The 23474-nt window shown below is 38.5% G+C and overlaps 1 protein-coding gene across 1 annotated transcript in view; it reads right to left on the minus strand.

Moving 5' to 3' along the window:
• The window catches only part of TUSC3 (tumor suppressor candidate 3), a 131222-nt gene extending 108026 nt beyond the window's left edge, over positions 1-23196 (minus strand). The window contains exon 1 of the mRNA XM_054203418.1: positions 23064-23196. Within this exon, the coding sequence (XP_054059393.1) occupies positions 23064-23189 (126 nt within the window). The 5' untranslated portion in view covers positions 23190-23196. The remainder of the gene's footprint in view (positions 1-23063) is intronic.
• Positions 23197-23474: the final 278 nt, after the last annotated feature.

Consider the following 23474-nt stretch of genomic DNA (forward strand, 5'->3'; position numbering starts at 1 on the left):
CACACTAGATAGAAATACTGAAATTTTGCTTTCTAGTTGCTTTCTGCAGTGCAAGCCGCCAGCTAGCTTCCTAAGACAATGTTTTGATCAACCTAGAAGCAAATGAATGTTTTGATTTTAGGGAAAGTTGACTTCTTAAAGAAAGAAAGAAAGAAAACTTAAGTTTCTGTCCTCACTTGTAAGGGTATAGACTTTGAAGAAAAGCTGATGTGAGGCAGAAACAAATAACTGAAGTAAGAACCAATGCAACATTCAGTGTGAACTCAGCAATGGGGAGGAACTCAAATAGCGGCTGACACCCGCTGACAGAAACCAGAAGGAAGGATGACCTAACCTTTCTTGAATGCTGTAAACTGAGCCTATTTGGGTCCTGACTGACAGGATATATTTGCATAAATACCAGCACTAATGCGCACATGGTCTCTGGTTTTAGAATAGACCATACAAATCAGAGAAAAGAGGAGATGAGTACCAAATAATGAACTCAAACCCTTGATTCCTTTCCACATTTGCCTCCAGATACCACAATGATTACGGACATGCCCTCCTCCCCCACCCCAAACAAATCCAGAGGGATGACACTGAGATTCTGGGGGAAAGAAAAAAAAAAAAATTCCAAACAATACAGATCTCTTCAGATACATCAAAATTTGACTCATCCCACCTTGTTATTTCATTTAGTTCTCTCCTTAAAGGAGAGCAAAATGTGACAATCTTAGAACAACAGATATAAAACAGATCGTGGGAACAACTTTTAAAATCCATCTGTACATACCAAGAAAAGGAGAATATCAAAAAGAAAATGAAAAAAGAAAAGAGAACAAAATTCTTGAGAAAACATTCAAAATGTTTCAGAAAAACATGGGAAAGATGAAACCAAAGGCTAAAAAGAAAATATCTAGTTAATCACAAAAATGTGATGAAAAACATATGAAGGAAAAACATCAATGGAGAAAAAAGTAGAACTGTTGTGAGTTACAAGAAGAAGAAATAAAATGGAAAAAAAAATAATGCACTCTAACACTGAAGGGAAAAGAAATACAACATAACACAGGAAGTGAATGGAGCCAGTCTGAAATTTGACTTTGAACAGACCTAGAGAACAATTTTTGGCAGAAAATACACGAGTAACTTTCCCTAGGGCAGCCACAAACGTTCCAGGATGGAATTTGTTGAACAGGCATCAAATGTCCATCAAATATGAGAATTTTCCATTTCTAGAGAAAACAAAAAAGCTAACAACAAAAACCTAAAAGTAAGAGGAACTAAATGGTAAGAAGCAATTCGGACACACAAAAAACCCCAAAACAGTTGGGATACAGGAAGGCAATAAGTAGACTTTCTGGTTAAGCAGAATATGAACGTAGTCACAGGAAGGAAAAAAAAAAAGTAACTTTGTGATGACTTGAGACTGCAGCTGGTGACTCTGCATTTCATAAAAACTCAGGGGGTTTGGAGGACAAGTCATACCGTGAAAAGCAAAAGAAAAAACAGGCGAAAAAAGACAATAGAAAACTGTACTGGAAGAGTTGAAAGTTAGTTCTAGAAATGTGAAAAATCTGCAAAATCCCTATCAGAGGAAACATGAGGTTATTACAGACTGACCTACTATTATGCTTTTTCTTTATTTACGGGTTTTATATACAAATATCAAAGGACAACATGGATACTACACTGCTCCAAGAGAATTACACAGAAAGCGTAACAAGAACAAAAGGAAGATACTCAATAAAAACAGTCCAAATAATGAAAAGATGAATCATTTTCTGATCTGAAGTCATTTAAAGCCAACACAACAAGCAACAGCTGTTACAGAATAATTGCCTTCCCTACCATAAATTTAGGAAAGAATTTATTCTGAGTACACAGGGGAATTTCAAGGAGAAATGATAGGTCAGGATGACTACCAGATACATGAAGAAGAGTATCTGCTGAGATGGCAAATGTATTAAAAGATCTAAATATTATCTAGAGGATGAAGTAACCTGAACTTGGAAATGCCATGCTGTATCACAGAAACATATCTAAGATGCACTCATTACATACCTCCAGTTCCACTTAAACCAAGTTATTTTAGTTACCACAGGAGTAACCTACTGATTGGACTATTCCTTAATTAGTTTATTAAGAATAAGTATCCAATAATTGAGACTATGCAAGGACACGCAGCAAGTAAGAAAATCAGACAAAAAAAAACCCAAAACCCCACACCCATTTTATGCCAGCTTCCTTGCGAATCCTCACTAGAAAGTGTGACCTTTTGCTGTCTGTTTGTATGGTGCCATTAAAAATAAGGCAGACCTCTCCCCATCAAACCCGTAGTGTTATGTGGGTAACTGTTAGGCCCTATCTCTCTGGAAGATACACGGACATATTACTCACCAATATTCTCAATGGTCTAAATTTCCCCTTTCTACAAAATAATTAAAAAATAAAAAAGGGAGAACTCTTAGTAAACTAATCACCCTTTTGAAAAAAATAACCCAAGAGAAAATGGTGAAGAAACTAAAATATTCATACAGTTTTAACAGGAGAAAAGTACGACTAGAGAGACTAAAACAAGGGAAGGACAGGAATATACCCTGAATGCAAAAGAAGCCGACCTGAAATATGAGGGAGAGATGGTGATTAGTTTATTTCCATTTCATATTTACCTTATAAAAGATTATTTTATTTTATTTTTTGTGAAAAATGCTAAGTGTATGTGGCTGACTATACCTAAGATGGGAAACATTCTGGGAGATAGCAAGCTGGGGAGGCTTATAAGAATATAAGAAATATAAAAGAATATTTCTTTTAATTTAGACAGCTGTTCTCAGAAGTCCAAAATTGAAGCACAGGATTGATTTTCCTTAAAAGGAGGATTCTTCACATAAAACAGGAATAGCACACTAGTTTTGTCATCCAATATCACAGGAACATTATAATACATTGCTCCAGGTGTGTATATATCTACTGTGCGTAACTAAAACATACGTTATTGTCATATACTCAAAAATTAATAGCACTTTATGCTACACAATTTGGTAAGTTTTTGTAAATGGCAAGTTTAGGTTAAATTATTTCAAGTATATATTTTTTTTATGTGTTCCAGTATACCTTCCACGTGGCAACACGTGCATTTCAGCAGCACAATGACATCTGAGCACCGTATGGTACAGCCACAGGAACTGCAAGAAAGGCAAAGAGCAATAGCACCAGTGGAACCACACAGATTGTTCTAACAGGTCAGGTTCAGCCTGCCAAACACAGAACATCTAACTCCCTCCATATCACCAAGAGACCATTTCAGCAGCCGCCAACCTGAATGTAAAAGCGCTGCTGCTTTTCCCTGAGAAACTCTTAAGAGCAAAAGAGTAGCCTGCATAACCGTATGATACCTTAGATCTGTTCACACTGCACTATTTTGACAACTTTACTGGATACACCAAAATGAACAGAGTATTGGAGGCAATAATCTGGACCAATCCGTTTACATTTTGATGTATGACTAGAGAATTAAATATGTAGCTCTTTGGCAGATATAATACATAGTGTCCTGTCAATAATAAATACCTAAAGCTATATGTATTTTCATTAGTTTTACCATACTCAATACTTTCCAGCAAAAGTGTTTTGATTACAACTTTCTGAAGAATTGGACTTCAAAAGTTTCCTAAGAGAGTTCAGAAGTGATCTGCTAATGTAATTTCTGGGCCCACAAGTTTTACAGAATCAGAAGCCTTCATCTAAATTATCAAATTATACAATTTTTACAAATCGTTTATTTTTGTATTGTAATTTTATAGTCCTCTTACTGCTGCAGCAACAATTTGCACGTCTTCCCAGCAGTCTGTAAGTGTGCAAGACTGATGATTTTAATCCGTTTTTCAGGGCTAAACATACATAGCTCATGCACTCAAACAGCTGAACCCGAAAGAAATAACTCTCTAATCTTGGTGCACATGCTAGCTTAAAGGGTCTTTTAAAATGACGGCCATATTGTTATGGACAAAGGAATTGAGAGGACGAATTACTTCCACTGCAGTCGAGTGTAAGCTGCCTGCCTGCCCCTTAGCAAGGGCAGCTGCAAGACAGACAGACCCCGTTGCTCAGCACGTGGAGTTCCCAGGGAAAGAGGCAAATCTACAACCAGGACTACACACTGGTTAAATAATACATATTTGAACTGCACCCAAAAATCCAACCAGGAAGATACTGGAAATGCAGAGGAAAAGGAACCAACAGCAGCCCTTGACTTGAGACAAGAGTAAAATACGTCATCGCGCAAACTGAGCATTGAGAGGTTTGGAGAATTTTTCATCTTATTTCAGAATCAGTTTGCTGAAATCCTCAGCCAACTCAATACAGCTATGAATAATAAAACACTCACAAAGGGAAATCTGAAGCATATACCTTCTAACAACATAAACTCAAAGGTGCACTTTTGTTTAAGAGGGGATGCACCGAGCATCCATTTGAGAACTGCTTTTGTATAATATTAACGCATGGATATCCACCCTCCCATCACAGTTTTTGGGACAGGACTGTAGTAGGTGCATTCCCAAAAATACGTATCAGTGAAGTGTAGAAACTTTCCCTGAGCTGTCCGTATCACAGCTTACAGGTCAGAAGGACTTTTTGCTATTGCTTATGGCTGTTTATATGACTGCCTTATGACTTCTGGAGCCACACTATATACAGCAGTTATTTGTACTGATACAAGGCTTGACATCTATCCCAAACTTGAAAATAACGGAAACAAGGAAAAATATAGGCAATATGAAATTGGAAGAGAGCCCACACACCTTTCTGCTCATCTTATTTATACTCATAAGAATCTGTGTAAACATAACATTCTCTTGTGAACATAAAGACACAAAAAACTACTGTTATTCATTTAAATAAAAATTTGGTACTGCAGTGCAGCAATATTTCTAACTGCAGAAGAAATTCATAAAAATCTACACCTGCAGGGGAATTAAAGACAAAAGTTATTCCTGGCATTACATCAAACTTTTGAAGAATGCTGAGACATGCTTGTTATAATATTTCTATTCTATAATATGATTTATAATTATACCTGTATTAACCTTTAAGTGAAAAATCCGTTACAGTAATCACTCATGTAATTAGAAAATATGATGCCACTGACCAAGTGGAGCTGAGTTTGACTGTTACTGTATCTTCACTTTCTAAAACACCGCTCATGGATATCTGGAAATCAGTGGCTGCTGATGTAAAAGTCTGCCTTATATTAGGACAAGCATGGTATACTTTCCATCGATACTGGTATGTAAAGAAGGGGAAAATGTATCTTATGTTGAAAATGGAAGTTTATGCAAATGGGACAAGCTGCCATTTTGGCCATCACTCAAATTCACAATTAAAAGATAAACCCTTACAGTTTTTTGCTAATCAGACAGTTCTCATCTTGAAATTTGTTGTATACTCTATATCCATAAATTGTGTTAAGCACATCAATCAAAAAATCACGTGATGAAAACAAAACCCCCATGTTCTTTTATCTTGCATTGAGCGAATTCTACACCATCAAATCATAATTCCAACTTCATAACGGCAAAGTCTTGAATGTCTTGACCTCAGAATGAATGCCCTGGATTAAAAAAACCTCTAAGTTAGATGCTATTGAGCAACACAAGTTGTAATTAGCCACTTCTACATAGACCAGCCTCCCAAGGAAATGAAACATTTCTCTGATGTTACTCCCCCCTGCCCAACCCCGCTTTCTTTGCTATCAACAGGAGAATATTGATAGGAAGTCTAGATTCTATTTCTAGCTCCAAGAAATAATAACAGTTAGAAAGGAGCTGGCAAATTAGTTTGGCCACTTTGAAAGGGCAGAATGAGATAGTGGGTAAGATTTGGACAGACAATCAGTTTTCTGTTCTATATCAGCATTTTTTATTATTTCTTTTTTAATTTGGAAAATATACCACTTCCTACTTTCCAAGCATCATTTTAATTTTCTTATTCACATTTCTGGCAGTGATCCTCTAGACAAGATGGATAGTTGGTATTGGTATGGAAGTACTTCCCTTCTCTTTCATCCATTTGGTTATCAGAAAGATAACCATGTTTGACCTATGGCAGCTACGTAGTCAAAATCCACTGGGCTTGTCTTGGTACATGAATTCTCCATTATGGGAAAAAAAAAAAAACACACACCCAAAAAGCCCTGTAACCTACTATATATAACTGAATTGGCTAATCTAGACATTATTTACTAGGTAGCCCAAAGAGATTCCAATAAGGGGCTTAGACTACATGGAAACCATTTTATAAAAGAAAGTGAGCACTATGGCTAGAGTTGGGTAGAAACAGAAAAAGAAGCATCCTTGCATTAATACATTTTCAAGACTGTGTGAAAGATTCTGATATTGTCCAAATTTACATTCTGCACATTATTTCGCCCTCCCCCCTTCAAACAGACGAGCAGGAAAAAAAAAAAAAATTAACATTTGTCAAAACTGAACTCCAACAAAACCATAACCAAGATGTAAGAATGATCTAACTCAAAAAATTTGATTTATTTAAGCTTATCCATACAAAAGATGATCTCGGAAGGCAGGTGGGGAAAAGTGTGTAATTATAACATTGCGTCGGCTTGATGAATTTATGCAGTGAAGAGTTTAAAGTAGGACGGAGGAAAAAAGCTCAGGATCAGGTGTCTACTCCAGTATTTGCTACAGTGACTCCATATCCAACCAAGAGCAGCAAGGATAAATGAAAGTCACTTTCAGAAACTGTTGCCAAAAAGAAGCCTTTGCAAAAAGGGCTGTAACACTTTTACTGAGCGTTACTCTCTTACCTTTTTTCATGAATGTTATCTACGTTAATTTAACCCAGGTCCTTGTTTCAGTAACGTGAAGCCTACAATCTTCATAAAGAGGGAAGGAAAGAGGACAGAATACTCGTCATCCATCCTCCTTTATTAAAAGGATTGCAAAATATTACTACAGGAATCTACACTACCAACAGGTCCTCCGCATATGGAAACTGGTTTTAGAGAAGTTCAGAATTTCCTTCAATTTATTAGTTCACATACACTTTTCTTCACAACACAAATGGTATACAGAAGTGATGACAACAATCACTTATTCTTTGGACTGCTGTTTTAAGTATTTCAAAGCAACTCTTATTACAGTATGTATGTAATATTGCACATTCATTCATAAAGCAGCCAACCATCTGGATGTATTCTTGTTCCCACATTTCCTTTAAAGGTATTTTTTAACACGGCACAACAAAAAAGTCATTGATAAAAGTGTCAAAAAATATAAGGGAAAAAAAACCTCCAAAACTCCAGACCTTCAGGCTTTTCTTTTCAAATACGTTACTATTAAAAAAATCACAGATAGCAATTCAAAAGACATAAGGGGAAGTTGGTTTTGTTTGACCATGTGCACCCCTGTATATCTGATGGACTTTTATTGTACATTCAATTTCCTCTGCTTTCATGAAATTACATAACATACAGAATAAAGTTTCATAAATCCTTTCGATTATAGATTTAACAGTGCTTTTGCAGATTGACAAAACCTATCCAGAGCACTTACAGCACTTTTTATTTCCAAAATTAAATTAACTAAATTTGACACTTACTGGATGCTACTAATAAAGGCATTAAAATATCAAAATCAGTAATATTAGAGAGCTGAACTGGCTGAAAGGTGGACTTTTCAAGTAGCCTGTTCTTTGTTTGAGTTTTAAAAAAAATAAATAAATCTGAAAGCTTTTAAAGCTTCTGAATTTACGAAATTACGTAGCACAGAGCACGTACCAAAAAAAACACTGCTACTTTTTCCAAAAAGAATTTGTCCTGTCATACCTCAAGAACACTTAAAGCAATTTATTTACTTAACAGATCCTTTTCTTAGCTATGAAGAGGAGCAAAGAGAAGTACCAAACTTCACATTTTATAAAATGGACAAGCGACAGAAGAAGATTGGGCAGAGCTACACAGGAAACCAGTTACTCATCTAAAAATTGATTCATACATCTCAAGTCTCCAGATGATGCTTAACATTAGGGTCAGTCTTAGCAATGACTGCCTCTCAAGTGGGGAGCGTGAAATAGTAGATTACCTTTTCCTACAAGGATATTAGAAAATAGTACCTTGTTTCATTATTTCACTTGAAATTAGTGAAAGCTCACTTTGGTTTCAAGATCAAATTGCTCTCAGGATGAAGAAATTAATTGTGAGCTTTTTCCCCCCACCCCCCCCCGCCAAAATATCAGTCATCCTGCCTCTCTGAACAGATGTGCATTTTAAAGGCACTAACAATACCTACCAAAGACAATCACAAGTATCTACAGCACTTTACATGGACAACAGCAGCAACATAACCTAGTCAATTTAATGGACAATGTACTATAACACAAGAAAGGAAAGGTCCCAAAGCAGAACACTGCTCGACATGACTTGCCACCCAAAAAAAAATTTCAAGTTAATAAAAATTCTACTTTATAGAAAGGAAAATTCACAGTTTTCTCCTTTGTGGACGGCAGATCCTGACTATCCACCACATATCCACCAAGCTACTCTATCACTCCCCTCCTCAGCTGGACAGGGGGAGAAAATATAACGAAAGGCTCATGGCTCAAGATAAGGACAGGGAGATCACTCAGCAATTACTGTCACAGGCAAAACAGACTCAACTTGGGGGAAATTAATTTAATTTCTCACCAATCCAATCAGAGTAGGGTAATGAGAAATAAAAACTAAACTTAAAACACCTTCCCCCCACCTCTGCATTCTTCCCAGGCTCAACTTCACTCCCAATTTCTCTACCTCCTCCCCAAGCAGCGCACGGGGATGGGGAATGGGGGTTGTGGTCAGTTCATGAAATGTTGTCTCTGCTGCCCTTTCTGCCTCAGGGGAAGAGCTCCTCACACTCTTCCCCTGCTCCAACATGGATTCCCTTCCCATGGGAGACAGTCCTCCACAAACTTCTCCAACATAGGTCCTTCCCATGGGCTGCAGTTCTTCATTAACTCTTCCAGTGTGGGTCCTTTCCACAGGATACAGTCCTTCAGGAACAGACCGCTCCAATATGGGCTCACAAGTCCTGCCAGCAAACCTGCTCCTGTGTGGGCTCCTCTCTCCATGGAGCCACAGGTCCCACCAGGGCCCTGCTCCAGTGCAGGCTTTCCACAGGGTCACAGTATCCTTTGGGCATCCACTTGCTCTGATGTGGGGTCCTCCACAGGATGTAGGTTGATATCTGCTCCACTGTGGGCCTCCATGGGCTGCAGAGGAACAGCTTGCTTCACCACGGGCTGCAAGGGAATCTCTGCTGTGGTGCCTGGAGCACCTCCTTCTTCACTGACCTTGGTATCTGCAGGTTGTTGCTCTCACTTATTCTCACTCCTCTCTCTTCTAACTGCTGATGGTGTTGCACAGCTTTTCCCCACCTTAACTGTGTTATCCCAGAGGTGCTACCAGCGCCGCTGACGGGCTCAGCCTTTGCCAGCAGTCGGTCCATCTTGGAGCCAGCTGGCATTGGCTCTATTGGACATGGGGGAAGCTTCTGGCACCTTCTCACAGAAGCCACCCCTGTAGCCCTCCTGCTACCAAAATCTTGCCACATTAACCCAATACAGCTAGAAATGACAAATTGTAATACAGAAGGGTTCAGGTGACACAACTACCTAACCACAAAAGTTTGGATGCAAGTTCAGACCACTGATTTTTCTTTCTCTCCTTTCATCATACACAAAGCAATGCTCTTTTTCTTTCAGTAACACATTTCAGTAAAAAGATTCCACAAGCAATTAAAACAAAGTTAGAAATACTAGGCAATAAAGTAACTTTTGCAAGCATCAAAATTAATTGAGTGTAAGCTCCACTTTTAAAAATTAGGCAATTTGTATATTGTACCCATTATCCCTGTGTTAATGTATGTTTCAGAGTATTATGCATCCTAATACTTTTTTCAAACTTCTTTTGATCATGACTAATGTTCTCATTGTGAAAAAAATCTTCATCTATCCTCACATTATTTCACTGCCATTTTATTACTAATAGTTACTGATACATTCTTTGCCATCTCTGACATTTACTCTCCATAGTTTTATTCTATTATGCCATCCTTTTATTGGTCACTTCACTGTCAGAGTTTCCTAGCAATTTCTATTTCTCAGGAGGAAAAAAACCACACAAAAATGTGATAGAACCATTAAATTTAGCATTCTTCTTCTCTTTGACTAGTACCTCAACATTTTCAAACAACAAAACCTTTTCTAAAGTTTTCTTTTTTCCTCTGTCAGCCATCCAGACGAAGTTCTTGCCTACTTGCAATTACCCATGCATTAAGGGGCAGAAGTATTATGCAATTCCTTAAGCAGGAGTTCCTTTCAGCAGAACACCACCTTCCCTGGTAAGTCATTCAATTAGAAGACAAAGGACATAACACGGTGCCAAATTAATTAATGGATTCTGTGGTTCAACAGGAGGCAGACAATCTCTGGTGATAGATAAAGCCCTTAATCCTTTTAGCACAAAATAATTACTTTGTAGTTTCAGATCTATTTCTGAGTAGTTTAAGACTATTTATACAGACCAGTACATAATTTTAATCTAAATAAAAAAGTGCAATTAAGTAAGACTAAAGCAGTTCCTTGTTGAATGCTAAATCAAGATGGTACAAGTGATCAGGAGGCTTTAATACAAAACCTAATGGTTTAAACGTGTTAAGAAACAGCCGTTTTAACACCCACCCCCACCATTAAGTTCTGTGTTGAATATTAAAAATTCAGGTACTTTATAATGGATAACTCAAGAACTCACATTGAGGAAACTGGAGGTGGAATTAGTATCTACATTAGAAAAGTAAAAATTTGATGCGAATGTTTACCAAAATAATGTTGCTTTCTCATAAAAACATGGACATATCATGAAGTCTAAATTTTGACCTTCTGAAATTAACCTCCAAAATTAACCTGAAATCAAATTTCTAAAGGTCTATGTATTTTTCGTTCTTAGAAAAAGTGACAAAATGACGAAAACCAGCTGAAAGTGCCTCCCTAAGCTCATTTTTAAAGCATGCTCTTTAACTCTTTGTAGACTCAATATTCACTGTAAAGACTCCAGTAAAAATATGTTTCCTCCAGAACATTTTTACTATCAAAACAGCTCATTAAATTAAGGAAAAGTTCCATTTCTCACTTCTTGGGAGAAGTACGGACTTCAAATTACTTTGGAAAACAAAGCTGCTGTATCAGCTAATGAACTTGTAATTTTCTCTCTCACAGCCAAGCAAGCATGAGTTCTGCATGAGAGCACAATACAGTCATTGCTCAAAAAACTGATGTTGCTATAACTGAACAGCTTCATCTAGATTTCTGAATCAGTTAAGATACATGCCAATAGTCTAATGCATTAACATAATAGTCATTATACCACTTGAACATGGTGGGACAAAGAGAACACAATTAAAAGGTGAAAGTTCTCCTTTCTATGAAACTACATGTTATCTGAATATGCGATGTATACTTGGACTTAAAATCTGAGCAATATAGCTCACTTAAGGCTCTTGGAAAATTATCATCTTTAAGAAGGCATCAGCATATTTGTCCTAAATTTATGAAGGGGCTGAGGATAGAAATACCATTCAGTTCTTACATAGGTGGAACCATCTCCACCAGTACTGCTGCTGATGGTACTAAAGGTTGGTACTAAAACCTCCAATAACAATATTTCAACTAAAAGCCTAGAGTGGGATAAATTCCGGCCTCATTGTTTTCTGGTGTAGATCACTTCCTAGCATTTTTTCTACAGTGTAAAATATTTTGCACTGAAATAAACATCAGTTTTAGTGCCTCTCCCCCACCTAGCAATCCATCAAAACCAAGCCGAATATGGTGATATTTGACCACCTCTAAACTAAATCAAACACCACTCTAATCTTGTGCTATACTCTCTTTTTCTTGATATCTGTACAGGTAACATGATACGTAGTTTAACTAAGACACAGAGAATCAGTTAACTGAGGAATTTTGATCTACGGCTATCAGGAGCTGAGAACGGAGTTAGCAATTCTAGACTTGAAGAGGCTTCTCCTGCCTGCCACCAGGTGCTTACAACCCAGATTTTGTGTAATGTCCCCCTCCTCAATATTCTTGTAATATACACACAACCTAGAACAACAAAAGAAAAATACTGATTTGAGCACCTTTATGTTCCCAGCAAGGTCCCCATTACTTCTAATCATTCAGGGGCTGGCACTTTGAGCACTGGGCACAGTGCGCTCTACACTTAACTTCCTTCAGCCACCTCCACTGACAGAGGCAGCCACAACTGAGAAGGTGACAGCGGTTTAAGTGGAGAAAGTGAGCATACAGAGGTTATCCTGACTCTCAATACTTAAAAGTCACCTTGATTTCTTTCACTGCCCTCCGTGTGGTCCCCAACTTACACGCTTGGCAGGCAGCACTCATGTCCAGATGGTAGACGAGTAAATCTACTTGAACAGATTGTATTACAATGTTTTACACTAAACAGTTATTGGATTAAACATATAAATAGTTGTGGGAACCTGGGACTTCCCTCTTCCGAATGATCATCATTCGGCTAGAAAATTATCTTCCCTCTTGTCGCTCCTCTGTGGCCCAGTGAATCCTGAAACCTTCTCTGAAGCTCTGTGCCTGTGCAAGAGGACAGTTTGACTACATCGATATCAGCAAGTAGTGCAATGAGAACAAATACACCTGTAGAAGAAAATAGCGGGCGCTGAAACCTTAATACCCACACCCTGCTGGATTTTGCTTCAAACTAATTCTAAATTGGTTCCAAGGACTGAATGTGGATTAGTAATTGGAGTGCGTTACCTGCACTTCTGGAGTGCAGTTTAATTTCAGTAATAGAATCCAGTTCACACACTCAAGAGACCATTTCAGAGTGCAAACAATGCCTTGCAGGGGGAAAAAAACCAATTCACTTCAGAGCAGCAGCCTGCTTTTTGAATTAAAACAGTAATGCAGACCACCTTAAGAGGATCCAAGCATCCAGAACAACAGACAGCCAAGTCTTTAGAGTACTTTATGTGAAGCAGGATATCATTTCCCAGAAACCAAATAAGTATCAACTGCTCCCACTATTTCAGTTTCCCGGACACGCTCTAACCACAATGCTACTGCATAAAAGATTGTAGTGTCACATTTCATTGACAAATTAAATCCTACTGTGAATGTTACAAGTTCAGAGCAAACAATGACTTAAGAATGCCTAGTTTCTGTGCACAGAAACAAAGAAAAGAGAAAAGGAGGCTCAGGAGAGACCTTATCGCTCTCTACAACTACCTGAAAGGAGGATGGAGCAAGGTGGGGGTCGGTCTGTTCTCCCAGGTTACAGGCAATAGGGCAAGAGGAAACGGCCTCAAGTTGCACCAGGGACAATTTAGATTGGATATTAGGCAAAGTTTCTTCACTGAAAGGGTTGCCAAACATTGGAACAAGCTGCTCAGGGAAGTGGTGGAGTCAACATCCCTGGAGGTATTTAAAAGACAGGTAGACATGGTGCTGAGGGACATGGTTTAGTGGTAGACATGACAGTGTTAGGTTAACAGCTGGACTCAATGATCCTAAAGGTCTTTTCCAACCTAAATGATTCTGTGATGCTATGATTCTATGAATGGGCTAAAATACAAGATACCAAATCAGATGAGAATTGTCCTCCATATGTGCAAAAGCTGAACTTCAGGTGCCTGTTACTTTTAAAGAAATGGGATAATGGTGGCAGCCTCCAGAACAAATACGCATTTACACAAAAGCATCTTAGATTAAAATTTTACTCTGAAAGCTACATTATCCATGAAGTCTGGGTAAAGCACTTTGACCTTTTACAGGACCTAGGTTTAGAGTTGTAGGAAGACAAGAACTCACAGCTGTCAACACAAAGGTAAAAGCTATTTCATATAGACGAGGGCAAACCAGTGTGCATGTACACATGTGTGCGTGCACGTGCATACACACATATATAAAAATCTATCTGTATTTACTGATTTATCCACCTTTAGAGGAAACAAATAGGAAAATGAGAAAGCGTACTGTGCATTTTAAGTGGAAAATGATTAGCAATGCCCCGAACCAAAAAAAAACATAAAGGAAATGAAAACCAATGATAATATCTGGAGCCTGACCAGTGGATATTAATAATGTTTTATTTTAGTTTCTAAACAAATTGCCCACTAAAGAAGTTAGTGCACTGCTATCAATAAACAGAAATTTGAAGAAAACTTATAGACAAGAGCTTCTATCCACACCTAGCTTAGATGAGAAAGTGTCTCACAACAGAAGGAAAATATTTACACAGTAACTTCAGTTCAGCATAAATATGCACCATTCCTGTCAATTTCTGAACAATTTCTGCCTCACCCACTCGAAGCACTGTCACATTGTCAATAACTGAATCTACCTGTTGTGGACAAATAAGAGGCATAACAGTCCTACCTCTTGAATTTAGATTAAGCTCCCTAAGACTGATGTCCTCCTTGAAACTTCAATGGAATTCCTGCCATTCACTTTCCACTTCATTTGGAAGGTTTTGGTAGAAAATTATACCAAATTCTGGACAGCATGGAGCACACAGCCTTACAGTTCTGACTTTAGCATCCAAACTCTAGAGAAGGACAAGATTTCAGGAACATCCTTTTGTATTTCTTATTCCCTGGTTCAAGATCACCAACTATGCAGAGTGCTGGTACCGCAAGCCATGATGAGATGCCCTGCTCCTTCCATTACTAAGTTGCTCTACAATTGCCTCACCTAATTGTAGCCTGAATTCCTCTCTTTGGACAAACACCAAGACATATGCTGGTATAGCTAATTTATTCCTTCCCTATATGTAGCCCAAGCCCTGCAACTTTTAAGGTATCTAGAAAAATATACATTACCTCTGTCAGTCAAAACAGATTTCTACTTGTATTCAAATACCTTCTTCATACTGTTAGATAACCTTGAAAAAGCAGAGAAAGGAGCTGTATTTCAAAGCATCCTGTCTGCTTAGTTTTATCATCCCTTACATTAATCTCCCTTGCAGAATCTGAGTCTCTAGTTATGTCTCTTATAGAAAGCTGAAGATTCACATTAAAATACTTTAATAGTATTAAAATTAAAAATTATTTTAAGTTTCATATTTTTAGTATATAAGTACCCCAGTGAATTTAGTAGTTACGGATTAAATGCAATTTAGATTTCATCCTAATTTACTACTAAAAGTAGAGGAGGGTTCATAGGGAGTTGATGATAACTAAGAGAAGGGATAAGAACAAAATATTTTAAGCAATAATTCGAATCACTGAAGTAAACAAAGACAAAGCAGCTACAATTACCAAGAAAAGTTTTAAGAGGACCAACTAAAAAAAATACATCTCATAATTTATTGTTAAAATAACCACGTTCTTCAGCATAGTGAAGAAAAAATACTGCAATACAAATATAACAAATCATTATTCTAAACAAACAGACTCCTGGAGGACAGTGCAGTTTTCAGTTAAAGACTCAACTTTAGATTCAGACCTCTGCCACTGACAAGATTTAAGAAACAAAATACATGTAAAAGCCTGAAAGTGTAGTCAGCAGGACCTGATAATATCTCGTATTAAGGAAATTAGCTAATTAATTAGCTGAACAACTGTCAATTATTTTCTTAAGTCATGAAAAACAGCCTAAGTATCAAAGCACTTCATGAAATAATCAAGCTTACAAAAACGTTTAGCAGAAGTTACAAAATAAAACCCAGAAATTAACCTTATACTTTAAATAGGCTTTGTTTTTACTGTATTACCTACACTTTTGCTCTACAGATTTAAAAAAATCTCCATTGAAGAGATATTTACATGGCTCAGACATGAACACATACACATCGAAATCTAGAAGAGTTAAACAGAAACGTAAGTATGAAAGATTCAGATTAGACCTCGTCTTAGTTGGCCTATGTAAGGCAACAGGAGAAGGAAAGTAACCGAACATGCTAATTTTGTAATAGTAGAGCAGACAGCAATAGTGATATGAAATTATTAAAAAGCTAAACTAAAAGCAGAGCAGAAAATAGCTTTTATCCTTCAAGCAGCTGATGCTATAGCCTATAACCTTGAGCAACTCTGTGAGCCCAAAATGTCATTCCACAAAAGGACTGCACAACTGCAATTATCACTTAGGTTATAAACTTGATATACAAATTTTTTATGCAACACAGCAAAACTCAGCTAAGCTTAACAACCAGTACATCTGAAATTCAAAAATAAGTTGCTTTAAACTCAGAAGAAAAGAACAAGAAAAAGTAATGGAATGGCATAATTAGGCTAGGGACTGCAACTGCTTAAGAGGAATTTTGGGTATTCCGAAATGGTATTATCAGATACAAACATCAGAAGAAAATAAAATCTTAACAGTAAATCCTACTAGGTGGGACAACAGTCACCCCACAGAAATGACAGAAGTCCTGCCACCACTTTGGTAATCATGAAGAAGAGTGTTGTCACAAAGAAGTTCGCACTGGCAAGGGGGCAAATCTTTTCCATCTCAAATTTCTAGGATTATTTTCTGTTACCAAAATATTGCCATGGGTTTTTTTTAATTCTGTCATAAGAGAAGCAATGCATTCAATGCAAATTCCATTTTGCTTATCTTCTTTAGAATGCAAAGGACTTGTAATAATAGCATATAAAAGTATGAGTTTCTCTATCTTAAATATGACTTTAAGGATCACTATAAAATATCTTTGAATTTATTTCATGGCAATCCCTCATTATTGAAAGTTCTAACAAAAAAAAAAGAATGGTTATTACATTTGATATGCACACAAAACATTAATATCTCATCGCATTCGATGAAAAGATAACAATACTTTTTTCTTTTGCCTACTTTCAGATTTGTTAGAGCAAGAGGCCTAAAAGCAATAACAGGTAAAGTTCCTTTTTCAGTTCCGATCACTAACTTAGCCAACAAAATGTGACCTTCAAAACACTTTTAAAAAGGAAGAGAATAAATCTGAGGATCCAAAACAATAACAAAAACACCCCAATGCAAACACTCTAATTGTACTGGCTGGTTTTTTCCGGAGCACTTAGAAGTCAAGCAGATACAATCTGTATTTTCCATGTGGTTGCACAGGATGTGCTGTATAAACGGTTATAGAACAGAACAGGGGAAAGATCAATTCCACCACTGATCTGTCTTATGACAGCAAGGATGCTGAATGGAGACATCTGGGACAGAAAAGTTTCAGTAATCCAATTACAAAATGCCATCAGGCTGCTGTAAGCATCCTTTATTTCACTTATTGTATGCAATCACTGAAGACATCAAGGTTCTCTATACAGCTTTGTTAAAATAAGAACTGCTGGTTAATTTTGTCAAGTTTCTCCAAAACTTTAGTTAATTAGGAATAGAAGAGGAAGGTTTATAGAGGTTTTCGTGGCTTGTAAAAATCAGCAGAAAATGTAGAATTCTTGCAAACACTTTTTCTTGCAAACGTTCTTTTTAGGACAGAGTAGAGAAAAACATTTATAATTGCATTTAAAGAATTTTACATTTTCAGGCATGACTTATTGCTGTTATTTCACTTCCAACTCAGGACAGTTATTTTAAAGCTTTAAGCATTGATTAAAAAAAAAAAAAAACACCTCTTCTCTCTCTACTGCAACAATAGGTAAAATGGCAAATTACACAAATGGATATAAACCCTCCACTTAAAAATACATCTTTAAAATTGCTTGAAGCTGAATCTATAATCAGGACTGGGTTTCCCTTCAAAGGGCCAACCTTTGCCACATCTCAGTTTTTAATAAAGTTTTTAAAGAGGAGTCTATACTTAGTATAACTGCCAAACATTTTCCTGCATGCTGCTGCAAAAGTAAAAATGTGCAGCGCTCCACAGTCTGGATACCAACCCAAAAATTGTAATGATTAGAAGACCAAAAAGACTTGATATTTGAGTTTAATATTAAACAAAATTTCAAGAGAAAGAGAAAAAACTTAAGTTTTAATTATCACTACTTTGTTGAAATAGGATCAGAGATCCCAAGAGACCAGGATCCCCTCTCTTATACTATGCTGAACCTATGCTTTTTCTCTCGCTCTACCACATTTCTCATCATTTCTTTCCTTAAATTAAATATGCAGGAAGAACTTGGATCAGAAGGAAGGAATGCTACAGATCACTGAAAACAGCATCAGGAGACACAGGAAGAAACTAAGTAGTGCCCTTTCCATTTTGGAACAAGAGAGACCAGGGCAGCCAGCTTTGCTGCATATCTTTTGTGCCGTAGCTCCACAAGGATGAGAATTGCTACATTTACGGTAAAACACCACCATGAATTAGACTAGGAAAGGAATTTTAAAGCAGAAAGTATCATCCTGGCTGCAAGGGAAGGAACAGGGTAATAATCATCAATAGCCTTGAATAAACAAGGTGGGCTTAACACCAAAGGAAAACAAGAATGCACGGTGCAGAAACAAGACCACCACCAACAGCTTCTAAGGGCAAATCAGATAGACATTTGGCAGGAAAAGTAAAAGCATAGCTGAGCTTTGGGATAAAGGATCAATTAGATAGGGTTGTAAGGACAATCTTCTACAATTTCTCACAGTTGCAGTAACTTCTACACCCAGTTGGGGAAAGGGTGAGAGACACAGGGAAGAAAAGGTAAAGAATAGTGATAGGGTACCAGTTTTGAAATACTTCAAGAACACTCAGGCAAACTAAGACATTACGGAAGCTTACATTACAGAACAGTAAAATTACTACCATGTTGTTATACCTCATCAGCATCTTTCTGATTAGATTTAAGCTCAACAAGATACTTCCACTGGAACGAAGCTGATATGTAGGTCTACACAGACAGCATCCCTGCATCAGATTCAGCAGTAATGACAAACTTACCTACAGGAAAATAGCTACTCCAACTGCGTGTAAGTGGTTTCATTAAGCTTCTGAATCATCTACCTGAAAGCTCAAAAATAAACTTTACCCTCTATGACAAATGCTTTTAATACTGCAAAACCAATGCTCTTCTTCTATGTGTTCCAGTAAAAAAATAATCTTACTTATCTATATAAAAATAATATAAAATGTCCATGCAAAGCAATTTATAATAAAAAGCCAAGCGGTATATTTCAAAGTGCAATATTCTCATTCTGATTCCTTCCAATTTTTAATAGTTCTACCTACTTAGAATTTGCATAAGATACATAAGAAGCATGAAAAGATACAAAAGAAGCATGGGAACGTGCCTTACAGAAAACACGTGTATGTTAAAACAAGCATATTATCTCAGATGCTGTGGAAACAGTCAATTAGTATTTTCTCTCATTATGAATACAGTTTCCAAGAGTCCTTCTTCAGTTACCTGCTGCTATTTCCATAACTAGGAACTTTTATTTACTTCACTTTATTTAAAGGTACTGCTCAGCAACAGAATTAAAATCATAAAAGCAGTCTTTTCAAATCTAGTTAGCTCTTAAGTGTGAGCCATGGGAGAAAGTTACGGTGCTGCTCTTCACCTAATTTCCAAATTATTATATTTTGTCTGTGGTCATTTCAAGACAGTCCAGTGTTTTCTGTTGATCTCCTCAGTAGCGAAGGCTGTCAAGGGTGTCCGCTATACACAAAAGCGAACAGCAAGATTAAAGAGAAGCACTAGGAATGTTTGTTTATTTACATATTCATGTTGCCATTCTACAAATACCTTCCACGACACTAGATAACTAATTATCAACTAATTCAAATCCATTAATTTTTACAAATTTAATCAAATTTAAGATGGACCTCAGCACTTTGCAGTAATTTGCCACAAGATGAAGTTTCTTTAGATACCATCAAGAACATTGTGCTGTATAAGACAATGTATTTTAGTAATTTAAGAACTTGTGTATTTTCCACTCAAAATACAGCTGTAACATAGTATTTTACAGTCAACACAGAAAATTACGCCCCTGTTCTCTTGTTTCTCTGCTAGTAATAAGTCCTTCAAAAACAGCTAAAATCTTAACTTGGTCCTCTCCTTTCTGCAAATTCATTATTTTCATCTTCCAGGTTCATACAACTAATCCAGACACCTCTAATCATTCAGACTTTAGGCATACTTTTCTATGTAGTCAATGCTTTAGAAGAAAAAAACAAAACAAAATATTGTTTTCACCATGGATACTTTCCTTGCTTAAGCTCCAATTCCAACATCTCATGTTTTTCTCATTTTCAGTTATTTCACTTTCAAGTACTTTTCCAGTACTCAAGGTTTTAAAAGAAGTTTACTGGGAAAGAAGTTCCCTTTCTCTAATCCTTAACCTCTCTTTCCACACAACCACCCCAACAAAGACACATACAAAGCAAGCAGTAAAGAGGAAACTGAGATGCGACTTCTTTTTATTTCATGAGATATATATTTTACCCCTACTACCGTAACTTCCCTCTTGCAGTGTTCATTTTGAAACAATTCACTGTATGTTCAACTTCCATAACAGCTATGGCAAACTTATCAGTCTTTGTATGGAAAAAACTTAGGTTCACTTTACACATTTAACGCTCATCATCTTTGCCTTTTACCACTGTGCTTCTGGATAGTATTCTGAACAGGAACCTCCCGTAGCACAAGATCCTGTGCTCTTCCCATTCATATAATTTCCCTCAGAACAGTTTTAAAGTGTTATTTACAAACTGCTTACTGTAAGAAAGTTCAATTTTCATCTTTCACCTACAGATGTTTTTTCCTCCCACGTATATTGGGCAAACTACTACAGTTTTCAACATAAGGTTAGTAGGACAAGAAAAGGAGCCAGACCTCAGCTGTAACATATAAAACACAGACAGATACAAAGCAATACTCAAAACATCCATACTATGTATAAAACCCTGAAAATGACTAAGTTACACTTTCCTTTAAACTCACATTTAAAGTGAAGCAAGCACTCACAATGTTGCACTAGTTTCTGTAAAGATGCAGTTGTAGATACAGTATGTCTACATAAAACCAGTGTTTTGTCTCTATGAGCAGCATTTAGTCCATTGCATTAACAGAAAAATATTAAACAGGAACTAAAAATGGAGGTAAAAAGATGCCGAAGACTAAGAACTGTTAATTAATCAATTAAATCAGTTAAAAAGGGAAAAAAAAAAAATGAATAACAAGATTTACAGAGGAGAAATACCAGCTTGAACTATAGTACGAAATGGCTAGGCAAAAAACATCCATTTCAATCCTCTTATGTACCACCTCTGCAGTAGGACTGGGAAACTTTATAGAAAGTAATTGTAGATGTCCATTTTAATTTGTCATTATTTACTTGTTAGGAAAGGATTCCATTTAAAAAGAAATAAAGATTATTTCAGCTATCTTGGTAGCACAGTTGGCATACCACATAAAAGCGTCAACAAAACTTGATATGCTAGCACATCACAACAAGAGAGAATCAAGTGTGTCAAACATTAAACATATTAAAAAAAAAAACCCTACTAAGTTTTAAAAATACGTTAAATTATAGCAGCAGAAGAGCAACACATTACTGCCTACACTTTCCAGAAAGAGGGGAAAAAGAGAATGCCTAGAGTGAAGGTGCTCATTTTTTTTCATTAATACCCAAGGGATTTATCTCAATGATCAATTTAACTTGGTAATTTAACTTGGTAAAACCACAAAGTCAGACCACTCTTTAGATACTTAAATGAGGACTTTACATACTAATTTTGGCCTTTTAGAATCATAGACCATCCCGACTTGGAAGGAACCCATTAGGATCATCAAGTCCAACTCCTGCCTCCACACAGGGCAATCTAGAAGTTAAACCATGTATCTAAGTGCATTGTCCAAACACTTCTTGGACACCAACAGGCTTGGGGTCACGACCACTTTCCTGGGGAGCTCATTCCAGTGCTTGACCACCCCCTCAGTGACGAGCTTTTTCCTAATATCCAATCCGAAGTTTCCCTGAGGCAGCTTTAAGCCATTCCCTCGAGTCCTGTCACTGCACACCACAGGGAAGACCTCCTGCACCTCCCTCCCTGCTCCCCTCATTTTACTTCTTTGGCCTATAAACCTTAGTAACCTATATATATAAGAAAATTGAAACAAACAAACAAAAAAATTTCGACCACACTTCTGTTTGAGCAAACAGCTCAAAGAGAGGACGCGTTGGCAAAATAGTTCTTTCCCTCCCCTCCATCACCACAAAGCACAAGTCTTCTGGCAACACTAACAGAAAACAGATGTGGAAAAAAAAATATGCAGATTGGTAAAAAGTTATCTCCTCCCCTAAATGAAGTTATAGGGAAACTGTAAAGAGACTCCTACTGGTTGTCCTAGCACGGGGTATGAGAGACGCTGGCCTGGGATCAAGGGCATGCCAGAAAGAGGGAAGTGTAGTAAGCTCTAGTAGCACTGAAACCCGAAAAAGGCCAATACTTACACTACCTATAAAAAAAAAAAAAAACCCTTTTGGCACATTTCCGTATTTAAATACTAAAGTTGCTGAAGGCAGACCGCTGCTACTGAAGCAGAATTAAAACCGCTCCTTCCTCCACGTCTCTCTTTTCCCAGGAGACCCCCTGTAGGGAAAGAGCTTCCCCGCCTCCCCCAGCGGACACCTGCTGCCGCGGCTTCGGCGGCATTTACCCACCCCGGGCACCGCTTCGACTCGGCACCACAAACAGGGGCTTCAACTCCCGACGCCTCCTCGCCCCCGGCCGCCTGCTGAAGCGCCCGAGCGGCGGCCGGCCGAGGGCAGGACGCCAGCCCTCGCTTTTATTTCCTCAAAACCAGGGAGCTCAAGGCCCACGACAGCGGACCGGGATGGGACACAGCGCCGGGGGCGGCCACTCAGCCGCCGCGCTGCCTCCCGGCTGCCCTGGAGACGCCGCCGGCCATCTTCGGCGGGGCGAGGGGAGCCCAGCAGCACCCTCCTCAGGGCCGGGGAGGGAGAGGGGCCGGCGGGGGAGGCCGGGCGATGGGCGCCGGGCGGAGCGGGCCGCCGCGGGCGCTGAGGAAGAGGTGGGGGGGAAGGCAGCCCGGCAGGGCAGCCCCATCCCCTCAGCCGGGCGCGATGGCGAAAGAAGCGAACGTGTCTACCTCCTTCTTTTTCTGTCCTCCCCCGAGCTGGCCGCAGAGGAGGAGGAGGAGCAGCAGCAGGAGGAGGAGGCAGCTCCTGGCCGGCAGGTGCAGCAGCCGCCGCGGTGCCCGCGTACCCAGCGCCATGTTCCCCCCCGCCCGCCGCCGGGCAGCACCTGCGGCGCCGCTGCCCACCTCCGCACCGCTGATTGGGCCCAGGCTCTGGCCAATCGCACCGCCCCCCGGGGCCGCGGTTGCTGTTGGGAAATGTAGTTGTTCGTCCGCTCGCTGAGGGCCTTCGGCGCCATTTTGGCGGCGGCGGCGGCGGGAGCGGGGCTCGTCTTGGGGTCCTCGCTAAGGTAGGCCCTTGGTGCTGGGCCTCTGGTGGGCACCCACACGCTACGGGCAGGAGATGTATGATGGAGACTCGCT

Source organism: Rissa tridactyla, chromosome 5, assembly GCF_028500815.1.
Source record: "Rissa tridactyla isolate bRisTri1 chromosome 5, bRisTri1.patW.cur.20221130, whole genome shotgun sequence".
NCBI lineage: Eukaryota > Metazoa > Chordata > Aves > Charadriiformes > Laridae > Rissa > Rissa tridactyla.